The following is a 12326-nucleotide window of genomic DNA, read 5'->3' as shown; positions in this document are numbered from 1 at the left end:
GTTTATACACATGACAGGGTTCTGTATATGCCGGAATAACACCGTTCTCCAAGTAGGTATTTTTCAGAATGCCGTCATGATTTTCAGGCCTTTGTCCAAAAAAATAATTCTTAATATACATAATATGAAATCATCCTATACCTTTGTCAACTCAGCTGAATTTACAAATGCATCTTCCTCTTGACCTCATTCCAGTCCTGGAAATAACCACATGTGTGTGCTAAGTTGTTTCAGTCATGTCTGACTGTTTGCAACCCCACGGACTGTAGCCCGCCAGGCTCCTCTGTCCATGGGATTCTCCAGGAAAGAATACTGGAGTGGGTTGCCATGCCCTCCTCCAGGGGATCTTCCCAACCCAGGGATCGAACCCAAGTCCTTTATGTCTCCTGCACTGGCAGATGGGTTCTTTACCACCGGTACCACCTGGGAAACCCAGAAATAAGCATCGTCTCTATATTTCTTTGCTGTTCAATAAAATTTTAATTCTATCTCAAAGTGGCCTATGTAATTGATTAAGCTGAGAAGAGTGATTTGGGGGCCTTATTTCCTGTAATGCATTTACATTCATTACATGTGTATTGCTTTCATAGGTATTCATCACAATGATCTTCACTGGCATCAAAAGTGTTTTTTAAGTACTTGAAAATACACATGGTATCATAAAAAATGCTGTTTTAGGTATGCTGAATAGACATAGGTCTTTTTCTCAAAGATCTTAACTCCAAGATGGACAGTAATGATGTGATTCAAAGCCTCTCTGGAAATGCACTTTAGGAACCATAAATCAGACCGTGTTCTGGAAAGCAGTGCCAGAAGTCCGTGGGTTCTGGTTTAAATACCTGTGGTGTCATAAGATTTGCCTGTTACAAAATCACTGAATTTTAAGTCTATGAGTTTTCTTCAACATCAAGGTCTTTTCCTCGCTTCTGAGGTGATGAAATTAAGTGCAAAGGTCCCTCAACTCATTAATGACAGTGTCACCTTGGAACCAGGTCTCTTCACCCTGGAATTATTTTTTTTTCCACTCTACTACTATGTCAAGGGACTTCCCGTCTTTTCCAGTTGGACAGAGCTTCCTGGAGAAGCAATGTTTTCTCTCGGAATCATTACCTCACAGGAGTTATCCCCCAATTGTCTTCACTCATTAGCAAATCTGAAGTTAACACAGGCCTGGTTATGGTTTAAAGAGAACATGTTTTTAAAAGCCTTCAGAGTATTGTGACTGCAAAGAAAGTGGTCCCCTATAAGCCACAGGCTTTAAAGCTGACGTTTCTCTAGGTATTTATTCCAGTTTTAATTACCTGTCCTTTCCATTACTTTTCTACCTCTAACTTTTCACTTTCTTCTTTTCCTAGCATTCTGCAAATCTCCTCGAAACATATATTCCATCAGCCCAGGAACCTGGGTTGGACAAGTCTTCCCCTAAGGGCTTTCATTAGAAATCTCCCTGTCTAAATTGAAAACCAACATCCAGGGTCCCCAGGGGAAGGCTGGCCCTACTGCTTATAGAATCTCAATAGAGGCTCTCCTACTTGGTGGCGGGGGCTGGGGGGTCTGTTTCTTTTTCAGCACTTTCTTGTGGGTATGACCATTCTGTTTTGAAAGTGCTCTTGACACAGAACCTAAAGCTCATGTACCTTTCTGACGATGTGTCGTGTGCCGTATTTTGTCTTATCATTGGTGTTTCCTTAAAAATAAGAAGGGTAATGAGCAGTTATGCATTATTCATCCCAAGTGTATGAATCAGGCATTTATCTGGGCTCCTTTTTTTTCTCTAGAGCTTGCACTCGACAGCGCATGCTGAGCGGATCATTTGAGGGGCAGCCGGCGAAGGAGAGGTCCATTCTTAGCGTGCAACACCACATCCGCCAAGAGCGCAGGTAAATAACAGGGAGACGAGGCTGCAGAGAAACCAAGGACCAGAGTTCTAGGGGAAGCATCTCCTGTGCATAACCCTGGTCAGGAGGCAGGCACGGGTGAAGAACTGAGTTCTGTTTGTTGACGACAATAGTCATGAAACTCACAGTCAGATTCAAACAATCAAAAAATATTTCAAAAACCTCTTCCTTGTTGATGATCACATTCTCACTTTTAAGATCAGAAGGGAAAATTCTGAATTTTGTTCGATGGGATCAAAGGCTGGTGGTTAGACCTAAAGCTTTTGCTCTAAAAAGAAATAGTAAACATGCATGATGCTATGAGGGATTATTTTTTTTATAATATCATTGCTTAAGAATCCACATTTGGTCTCAAGATGTATTGATCAGTTGGTTGTGATTGTTTTAGGTCATTAAGACACGGATCAAACAGCCAAAGGATCAGCAGGGGGAAATCTCTTGAAACTCTGACTCAAGATGTAAGTTCTAACACTTTGGATTTGGAAAGCTTGATTGGTAAAATATCTTTAATGATTGCTTAGACAATTCCAGCACTTGGTTCCTTCTGTCACACTGTCGTATCTCCTTAAGACTTCATACTAGAAGGGATCAGGAAATTCAGCCAGCAAATTAAATGGCAGGTACAGAGAAGTGACCACTAACTGTACAATATTTTGGCTACCTGATGCAAAGAACTGACTCATTTGAAAAGACCCTGTTGCTGGGAAAGATTGAAGGCAGGAGGAGAAGGGGATGACAGAGGATGAGAGGGTTGGATGGTATCACGAACGCAACGGACATGAGGTTTAGCAACTCCAGGAGTTGGTGATGGACAGGGAAGCCTGATGTGCTGCAGTTCACAGGGTCACAAAGAGTCTGACATGACAGTGACTGAACTGACTGACTGAACTGTAGAAAAGTCCAGACATCCTACAATACATATACCTTTGTTAGATTGTTTTGTGGTCTAGTCCCTGAGTTGTGTCTGACTCTTTGTGACTCCATGGACTGTAACCCACCAGGCTCCTCTGTCCATGTGATTTCCCAAACAAGAAGACTGGAGTAGGCTGCTCTTTCCTTCTCCAAGGGATCTTCCTGATCCGGCTTCAAACCTGTGTCTCCTTCATTGGCAGGTCAATTATCTGCTGCTGAGCCACCAGAGAAGTCCTTTTGTTTAGATAGTATAATGCAAAAGTGAAATATCATTTGAATTTGACTGAAATTAAAGACATTTAATGCATTTTATGGGAATGAGTCACATCATTAACTTTAAATATTTTGCTAATTTCCAAGTATCCTAAAATCTAGACCCAGTGTCTGTCATTCCAGGGTTAACATACTAGGAAAGAAAATTTTGTTTCTAGGTGAATTTTTCTATCAAAGGCTTCATAAGACTTTCCCAGGAATTTCTTTTCTAGGTCACTCATTTATTTATTAACTGACTCAATAAATATCAATATTTATCAAGTATTTATGATTTGTCAGTTCCTGCTCTAGGGAGAAGTAGCAGGGAAACAAGACAGAATCTCTGCACTAGGAATGGAGATGCAGACATAGAGAACAGACCAGGGCACACAGCGGGGAAAGGCCGGGGTGGGGGGCGAGTTCAGAAAGTTGCATTGACATATATACACCTATTGTTGTTGAATCGCTAAGTCGCCTCCAGCTCCTTGTGACTCCGTAGACTGCATCATGCCAAGCTCTTCTGTCCTTCACTATCTTCCGAAGTTTGCTCAAATTCGTGTCCGTTGAGTCAGTGATGCTGTCTCATCCTCTGTCCCCCTCTTCTCCTTTCACCTTCAATCTCTCCCAGCATCAAGGTCTTTTTCAGTGAGTCGGCTCTTCACATTAGGTGGCCAAAGTACTGGAGTTTCAGCATCAGTCCTTCCAATGAATATTCAGGACTGATTTCCTTTAGGATGGTCTGGTTGGATCTCCTTGCAGTCCCAGGGACTCGCAAGAGTCTTCTCCAACACCACAGTTCAAAAGCATCAGTTCTTCGGTGCTCGGCCTTCCTTATGGTCCCACTCTCACATCTGTGCATGACTACTGGAAAATCATAGCTGTGACTCTTTGGACCATGTGTAAAAGAGACAGCTAGTAGAAAGTTGCTTTATAGCAGAGGGAGTTCAGCTCGCTGCTCTGTGATGACCTACAGGGGTAGGATGGGGTGGGTGAGATGGAGGTTCAAGAGGGAGGGGATGTACATATACTTACAGCTAATTCACATAGGAAAGAGCAACACCACACCATAAAGCAATCATCCTCCAATTAAACAAATTGAAAAAAAAAAAAAAAGAATTCCTGCCCTGCAGAAGCTTACATCCTAGTAAAAGAGACAGTCAGTGAGCAAACAAATGTATAATCCATTCTGGGAGTGATTTTTATCTAGTTTCCATCATCACTGCTGTGACAGATTTGCTCTGTATTACAAAGAAGAGTAAAATAGTGTAAAGAAATCAAAGGTGGAGATTTGGGGGCAGGGAACATTAGAGAGGTGGGTTTCACTGCATTAGCCCAGGGACCCAGAGAAGGTGAAGGAACAAGCCACGTGGCAGCCCAAGGAGACCCTGAGGAGGCGGAAGTCTAACCTATGGGTTAGAGTCAACAGCAGCTCGACCATGCCGAGATTGCCATGAGAGGGCTGGAAAGGACTGATTAAATACTGGTCATTAGTGAAGCCCTGATTAAGGCATAGGTGTTGAGTCTGGATAGCTTGGCTAAGAAGGCAGAATCTTGACTGTTCAGAGTCAAGGAGAGCATCTGAGAAAGCGAGAGAAGCTTAGCAAGGCTTTGGATTTTTTTGTTTTTGCCTATTTTTTTTTAACCACTTTACCTCTTACTTCTGAAGAGTGTCTAGAGTTTTCCGCACAGTCCATCTGCTGAATTAGTTGAGTACGCTGTCCTGGCTAAGTGTTCTGGGCAACACTGAGGATGCAGGAAGCTGAGGGTGAGAACCCATGATGTTGCCACTAGCCTGTGTGCATGGTTCTAATTGGCGCCAACATCTGTTGACACCATGATTTTTCAGCTCCGGCTCTGATGTGATCCACCATATTCTCAATGTTGAATTATGATAAGATCCAACACATGGCCTTTTAATTTGGAGGTCAGACCTGTTACATGGAGAGAGTTGAAAGGCAACACTAATTCAAAGCACTTTCCTTCGGTGAGACGCAATGGAAATCAGTGGTCTACTTAAGCATCAAATTAGAACATGCCTTTGAAGAGGTGTGTTTAGAAAAACACACAACAGAAGTCCCCGTTTGAATAGTCTCCATTCCAGAGGCTTATTTCCTCTTCAGAGATTTTTTTATTGTATTTTCTACATAGAGAGATAACAAAAATCTTTGCCCCGTCTTTATAGCAAAAGGTCGCTGGGTTCTACAAATCTCTCCCAGTGTCTTTTCCTCCAGAATAGAAGCCATTTAAAACAAGAGAGTTTTATCTGTCACTTATTCCGAATGATAAGGGATACAGAAGTTAAGTCCAAGGAATACTTTTCTATACAGTCAATCCAGTTAGGTGAACACTGGTTCTCCATCTTCTATGGAGTAAAAACCAGGGTCGGGATCCTAATAACCCAGCCTCTGCTGTCCTGATGGCCTCAGCTCTTCCTATTCTGTTTCCTCGACCGACACTGCATCTTGTCAGATCCATGTGTGAACACGCAGACCCACCTCTCCCCAAAAGTGCACATCTCGGAAGATGTCCAGTGCCCTGCCTCCTCCTCATTTTTGCTCACATAGCACCAGCTCCTTACCAAGGTCTGCTACGACCTTCTCATCCTCCTAATCCCCCTTTGTTTCTTTTGTTTTCTATTTTAATTTTTTAAGTTGGGGTATAGTTACTTTACAGTGTTGTGTTAGTTTCTGCCGTGCAACAACATGAATCAGCTGTACAAACACGTGGCTCCCCCTCTCGGAGCTCCTTCCCACCCCCGGCCCCCATCCTACCCGTCTGGGTCCCCACAGACCACTGAGCTCAGCTCCCTGTGCTATACAGCAGCTTCCCACTATCCGTTTTACACGTGGGGGTGTATACATGTCAGTTCCAATCTCCCAATTCATCCCACCCCCACCCCCGTGCCCAGCCATCCCTTCTCTCCGTCTGCCTGTCTATTCCTGCTCTGGAAATAGGTTCCTCTGTACCATTTTTCCCGGAGAAGGCAATGGCACCCCACTCCAGCACTCTTGCCTGGAAAATCCCATGGACAGAGAAGCCTGGTGGGCTGCAGTCCATGGGGTCCCGAAGAGTTGGACACGACTGAGCGACTTCCCTTTCACTTTTCACTTTCCTGCATTGGAGAAGGAAATGGCAACCCACTCCAGTGTTCGTGCCTGGAGAATCCCAGAGACGGGGGAGCCTAATGGGCTGCCGTCTATGGGGTCGCACAGAGTCAGACATGACTGAAGCGACTTAGCAGCAGCAGCAGCAGTACCATTTTTCCAGATCCAGTATACATGTGTTAATATACAATATTTGTTATTCTCTTTAGCACTAAACATTTTCTAATATTCTTACTTATTTTAATTATTAATCTCTCCCCACCCCACCCCCGTCGAAAACAGTAATCCCATAAGAACAGGGATTGTGTCATTCCCCTCCCCCACTTTGGCCTACAGCACTGCAACAGTGCCTGGCAAATAACAGGTTCTCAATAAATGTTCTTATTAGAAAAATATGCCCTTTTGTGGAAAAAATAAAATACCCCTGCTAAGATGACTCTGGCCATTAAAATCTACAAAGTGGGTAGCCATTCCCTTCTCCAGGGGATCTTCCCGACCCAGGGATTGACCCCAGGTCTCCTGCATTGCAGGCCGACTCTTTACCATCTGAGCCACCAGGGAAGCCCATTAAAGTCAACAGAGCGATACTCCTTTCCATTTCTTTAAAAAAATGATCATATTTGGGAGGGACCCTCAGAAAACTGTCCCACATCCATGTGCCCCATTTTATTTTCTTTCTAGCATTCCAACGCGGTGAGATACAGAAATGCACAAAGAGAAGACAGTGAGATAAAGATGATCCAGGAGAAAAAGGAGCAAGCAGAAATGAAAAGGTACGGCGGGATGGGCTGGTGTCTCCTGGCTCCCGTTCGGGGAGGGCAGACCTGCCCCAGCCTGACACCCACCCCGCCCCAAACTGTGCGTTTGCCTGAACAGGAAGGTGCAGGAAGAGGAGCTCAGAGAGAACCACCCCTACTTCGACAAGCCCCTGTTCATCGTGGGGCGAGAGCACAGGTTCAGGAACTTCTGCCGCGTGGTGGTCCGGGCTCGCTTCAACGCGTGAGTGACTCCGTGGCAGCCAGGGGTTTGGCCCCGAGTCAGGCAAACAGCAGTGTGGGGGGGAGTTGTCATCTCAGGAAGAAGGATCGTGTCATCCTAATGGGGTCACCAGACAGACTGCGGGCTAATTAATCACGCTGCTCCTCCGGGCTGGGCGGCCGACCGGTGATGGCTGCACGTAGTCAACATTATACAACACGCACGGTCACGAAGCGCTTCACAGCCACTGTCACTTGTTCCAGGGACACCCAACATGTTTGTATCCCGCTGGTTAGCTCCATATTTTACTTTGGAAGCACTCAAACAAGGGGAGACGGAATGCCATAGCGAAGGTCACTGCCCGTGTCTTCTTTTAGACTTGTTTCTTTGTGGTCAAAACACCTTCATTCTAGAATAATAGAGATTCTATGCACGACAAAATAGAGATCAAGCTGACTAGGGCTTCCATTACCGACTGTTACGAGAAAACCCGCTGGCCAGGGTCCCTGGACCTCCCTTTGTGGAAGAAGTCGTGTGAGAGGCTATCAGGGTGGTCAGCCCACGGGACAGTGCATTTGGGACAAGCCGAGCCAAGTTCAGCAAGCAGCCGATGGAGGAAGTGAGACTCTTGTCATGTGTAATTGAAGTAAACATCCAGAGGACATTATGAATCCTGGAAAAAGTGTTAAAAATTTTTTTAATGTTTTTAATGCAGATCTTTTAAAAGTCTTTTTTGAACTTGTTACAACATTACTTCTGTTTTATGCTTTGGTGTTTTGAGCATGAGGCACATGGGATCTTGACTTCTCGACCAGGGATGGAACCTGCACCCCCTGCATTGGAAGGTGAAGTCTTAACCCCTGGACCACCAGGGAAGTGCAAGAACATGTGCAAACTTTCCATTCAGTAGCTGGACCTTCCCTGATGCCATTATTAGTAGCATATTGGACTAAATCGTGTCACCCTCGTCCGAAGAAATTCAAATGTTGAAGCCCTCAGAATGTGACCTTACTTGGAGAGAAGGACTTTACAGAGGTAATTAGATTAAAATGAAGTCATTCAGGTGGCCCTAATCCAATAAGACTGGCATCCTTATAAGATGAGGAAATCGGGACACAGATTGCTGTAGAGGAGGGGCAATGTGAAGACACAGGGAGGGGACAGCCGTCTTCAGGCCAAGGAGAGAGGCTGGAGCAGATTCCTCCCTCAAAGCCTCCGAAGGAACCGACCCTCCAGTACCTTCAACCTAGGTGTGCGCCTCCAGAACTGGGAGAAGTTTCTGCTGTCTAAGCCACTCAGCCTGCGGTGCTTTGTCCCAGCGGCCCTAGGAGACTCATGAAGGGCTTCCCTGGTGGCTCAGTGCTAAAGAATCACCTGCAGTGCAGGAGATCTGGGTTCGATCCCTGGGTTGGGAAGATCTCCTGGAGGAGGGCATGACAATCCACTCCAGTATTCTCACCTGGAGAATCCCGTGGACAGAGAAGCCTGGCGGGCTGCAGTCCATGGAGGCACAAGAGTCGGACATGACTGAGTGACTGAACGACAGCAACAGGAAACTAAGCCCCTCAGAGCTGGAGGAGACCTCAGGAGCCACTGGGGCCCATTTGTGCCCCCTCCCAGCACAGGAGGGCATGTAGCTGAGGGCTTTGCCCAGGAACATTAGCTATGGCATGACCCTCTCTGACTGCCAATCTATGTTCTTCCTGCTATTCTAGAAAGACCTTCACCGTTAAAAGCACCTTAGTAATGATTGAAAACTCTGAGTTTTCACTAAGTAGAAAGACACTGACAGTGTAGGGTTGATTTGATCTGTTCCTAAAGTGGGCTTTTCATCTGGAATTATCCCATTGGTTGCTTCCATGTTTACATCTAATTGGGGATTCTCCACTTTGTATCCTGTGCTCTAATTCTCTTATGTCAGCAACGCACCTCCAGTGGCCCCAGAAAGATTTTACTGTAACTGGAAACACACACAGAGGATGAGGAGTTTCACCGAAGACTGCTCATGGGCTTCCTGGAAGTCAAAGGTATAAATCACACCCCCAAGAAACTCTACATAAATTACTCAGCAAGATCACAGTGAAATACAGAGTGAAGAGTTCTACTTAATTAATCTACTTCTAGTTAATTAAATAATTATGAGGAACATCCTTGATCTGCTAAGGCAAAGAGTTTGCATACTTTTAAATGGAGGTCAAAATTTGATTTTGTAATATCCTAGTCAGACATTGTTGAGTGGAATCATGAATCCTAAAATCAAGCATTCTGAAAAGCTTAAACTTGAGTTGGACCATAAAGAAGATTTGACCATAAAGCATCTTTGATGCTGAACACTGAAGATTTGATGCTTTGGAACCGTGGTGCTAGAGAAAATTCTTGAGAATCCCTTGGACAGCAAGGAAATCAAGCCAGTCAATCCTAAAGGAAATCAACCCTGTATATTCATTGGAAGGATTGTTCCTGGCCAATACTTTGGCCACCTGATGTGAAAAGCTGACTCACTGGAAAAGACCCTGATGCTGGGAAAGACTGAAGGCAAAAGGAGAAGGATCAACAGAGGATGAGCTGGTTGGATAGCATCACCAACTCCATGGACATGAGTTTGAGCAAACTCCAGGAAATGGTGAAAGACAGGGAAGCCTGGTGTGCTGCCGTCCATGAAGTTGCAAAGAGTCGGACACAACTTAGTGACTGAACAGCAAACCATCCACTGAAACTTCTGATTTTCTTCCATCTAGTATTCTCTGCCTTCCAAAGTCACATACAGTTAACATATATGTAAGAGACATTTTGTAGAGGATTTGAAAGAGAGTTTAGGTAGCTGGGATGTTTATGCATACTACAAGCCAAGATGTAACATGCATGCTATTGGCAGAATTTCTGTGTTTGTTCTCTCTTACAGATCTAAAACAGATCCGGTCACAGGAGCTGTGAAAAATACAAAGTACCACCAACTTTAGTAAGCATTACAAACTCTGTTTTCCATGCACATTTGAAGTTCCACTAACTGCATAAACATTTAAAATTTTTTTTATTTTGTTTCTATATCATGATATGAAATAGACAGTTGGACATTCATTTTTAAAATGCCAGTCAACGTTTCTAGACTCACAGAAGCATCATCTATGACTTTTAGCAACTTTTCTCAGAGGATTTGCATTTCTCACTTTTGTTTGGTCTTCGGCAGTGACTTACTGGGCTTGGTGACTTACCTGGACTGGGTCATGATCATCGTAACCATCTGCTCCTGCATCTCCATGATGTTCGAATCCCCCTTTCGAAGAGTGATGCACACACCTACTTTGCAGGTACTGCTGCCCTATCAGCTCAGCAGAGAAACGCTGACCTGTGATTTTTGCATTCGTGGTGACCAGACTGCCTTCTGACCATTTCAGATTGCCGAGTATGTGTTTGTGATATTCATGAGCATTGAGCTTAATCTGAAGATTATGGCAGATGGCCTATTTTTCACTCCGACCGCTGTCATCAGGGACTTTGGTGGCGTAATGGACATATTTATATATCTTGTAAGTCTTCTGTTAGTTCCTAAATACAAAATGGAATGATTTTGTCAAATTGCCTGCATTTCTTGGTACAAGAGTGAGATACGTGAGTCACAGAGGTTCAGCTGCCATAACTGAGTTCTTAAGTAGAGTCACAGTCTATTATAGGCAGATAAATGGCTTGCATGTAAAAATCTAAATAAAAAGCATTAAAAATATTCATGGATATGGTTCAGATACATCAACTACATTCATGTGTACAAAAGACATGCATTAATGATGTCTAAGATATCAAATCTAGTTTGCATGCCACAATTCTTATGGCACCTGTACTAAAAAATAACTACATCATATAATTGATCAGTGAGTCGCTTATCACTGAAAATAAATAGAGTATGGTTGGACCACTCTTCCAATTCCAACACCAGGAATAAAATAAAATACCAGGCCAAAGAACGTAACCATTCAACTGTCTGTTTAAACTAAATGAAGTGGGGGGTGGAATTTCCTGGCAGTCCAGTTGCTTAAGACTCAGCACTTCCACTCCAGGGGGCATGGGTTCCATCCCTGGTCAAGGAACTAAGATCCCACATGCCGTGCAGTGGAGCCACCTCCCAAAAAAACTAAATGGGAAAACCACAGTAGAGGACTCTAAGAAATTTCTCTTTCTGTTTGTCCAAGAAGGCATGAAATCAATGCCTTTTCCAACACAACAAACAAAATTATGACTGTTAGCATGTAGCACGTTTAGATCATTAACAAAATAGTAAGTATTCAGTCGGAGAAGGCAATGGCACCCCACTCCAGTACTGTTGCCCGGAAAATCCCATGGATGGAGGAGCCTGGTAGGCTGCAGTCCATGGAGTCACTAAGAGTCAGACACGACTGAGCGACTTCACTTTCACTTTCCACTTTCATGCATTGGAGAAGGAAATGGCAACCCACTCCAGTGTTCTTGCCTGGAGAATCCCAAGGACAAAGAAGCCTGGTGGGCTGCAGTCCATGGGGTCTCACAGTGTCGGACACGACTGAAGCGACTTAGCAGCAGCAGCAGCAAGTATTCAGTCAAGTGTGAGGTTTAGTATCCTTGATCAAAGGAATTTCTATCCTGCTGATGTCTATAGAACCTCCAGTGTATATGTTGAAAGATGGGGGCAGGATGTACCTATGTCCCCACACCGTGGGTGTGGGGACCCCTATTTCATTCCTGCAGACACCTGACGACTTCTTTGGGGGCTGCTCACAGGTCTGGATCGAGTCCATAGAGCTGAGTTACATATCTTAATACGTCCAGTGAACACTTGTCCTACATGACACATGAAATCTCTGCTAAAGGAAACTTGTGGCCAGTTAGCTCACAGTAAAAGTAGATAGTAGAGGATAAATTGCATAAATTCGGGAGGTTATTTTTTTCCCTCCAGGTGAGCTTGATATTTCTTTGTTGGATGCCCCAAAACGTGCCTGCGGAGTCTGGAGCTCAGCTCTTACTGGTTCTCCGCTGCCTGCGACCACTGCGCATATTCAAGCTGGTGCCTCAGATGAGGAAAGTTGTTCGAGAACTTTTCAGCGGCTTTAAGGAAATTTTTCTGGTATGTTACAGTCACCCTTTGCTTCTGGTCACATGGTCTAGCTCTTACTGTAGCAAATGAAAGAATGAAGTGAGTCTTGCTCATCAAGGT

The 12326-nt window shown here is 44.4% G+C and overlaps 1 protein-coding gene across 2 annotated transcripts in view; it reads left to right on the top strand.

Annotated features, from left to right (window-relative positions):
* NALCN (sodium leak channel, non-selective) overlaps nucleotides 1-12326 on the top strand; it is a 300944-nt gene that overhangs the window by 243547 nt on the left and 45071 nt on the right. For both annotated transcript variants that reach the window (XM_061435322.1, XM_061435321.1), the window contains 8 exons: nucleotides 1779-1880; nucleotides 2287-2356; nucleotides 6848-6939; nucleotides 7043-7165; nucleotides 10047-10103; nucleotides 10332-10452; nucleotides 10540-10671; nucleotides 12069-12236. In XM_061435322.1, coding sequence (XP_061291306.1) covers nucleotides 1779-1880; nucleotides 2287-2356; nucleotides 6848-6939; nucleotides 7043-7165; nucleotides 10047-10103; nucleotides 10332-10452; nucleotides 10540-10671; nucleotides 12069-12236 — 865 coding nt within the window. The remainder of the gene's footprint in view (nucleotides 1-1778; nucleotides 1881-2286; nucleotides 2357-6847; nucleotides 6940-7042; nucleotides 7166-10046; nucleotides 10104-10331; nucleotides 10453-10539; nucleotides 10672-12068; nucleotides 12237-12326) is intronic.

This window comes from Bos javanicus, chromosome 12 (genome assembly GCF_032452875.1).
Source record: "Bos javanicus breed banteng chromosome 12, ARS-OSU_banteng_1.0, whole genome shotgun sequence".
Taxonomy (NCBI): Eukaryota; Metazoa; Chordata; class Mammalia; order Artiodactyla; family Bovidae; genus Bos; species Bos javanicus.
Note: the sequence above shows the minus strand (reverse complement) of the source record. Positions and strands in the feature narration are given on the sequence as shown.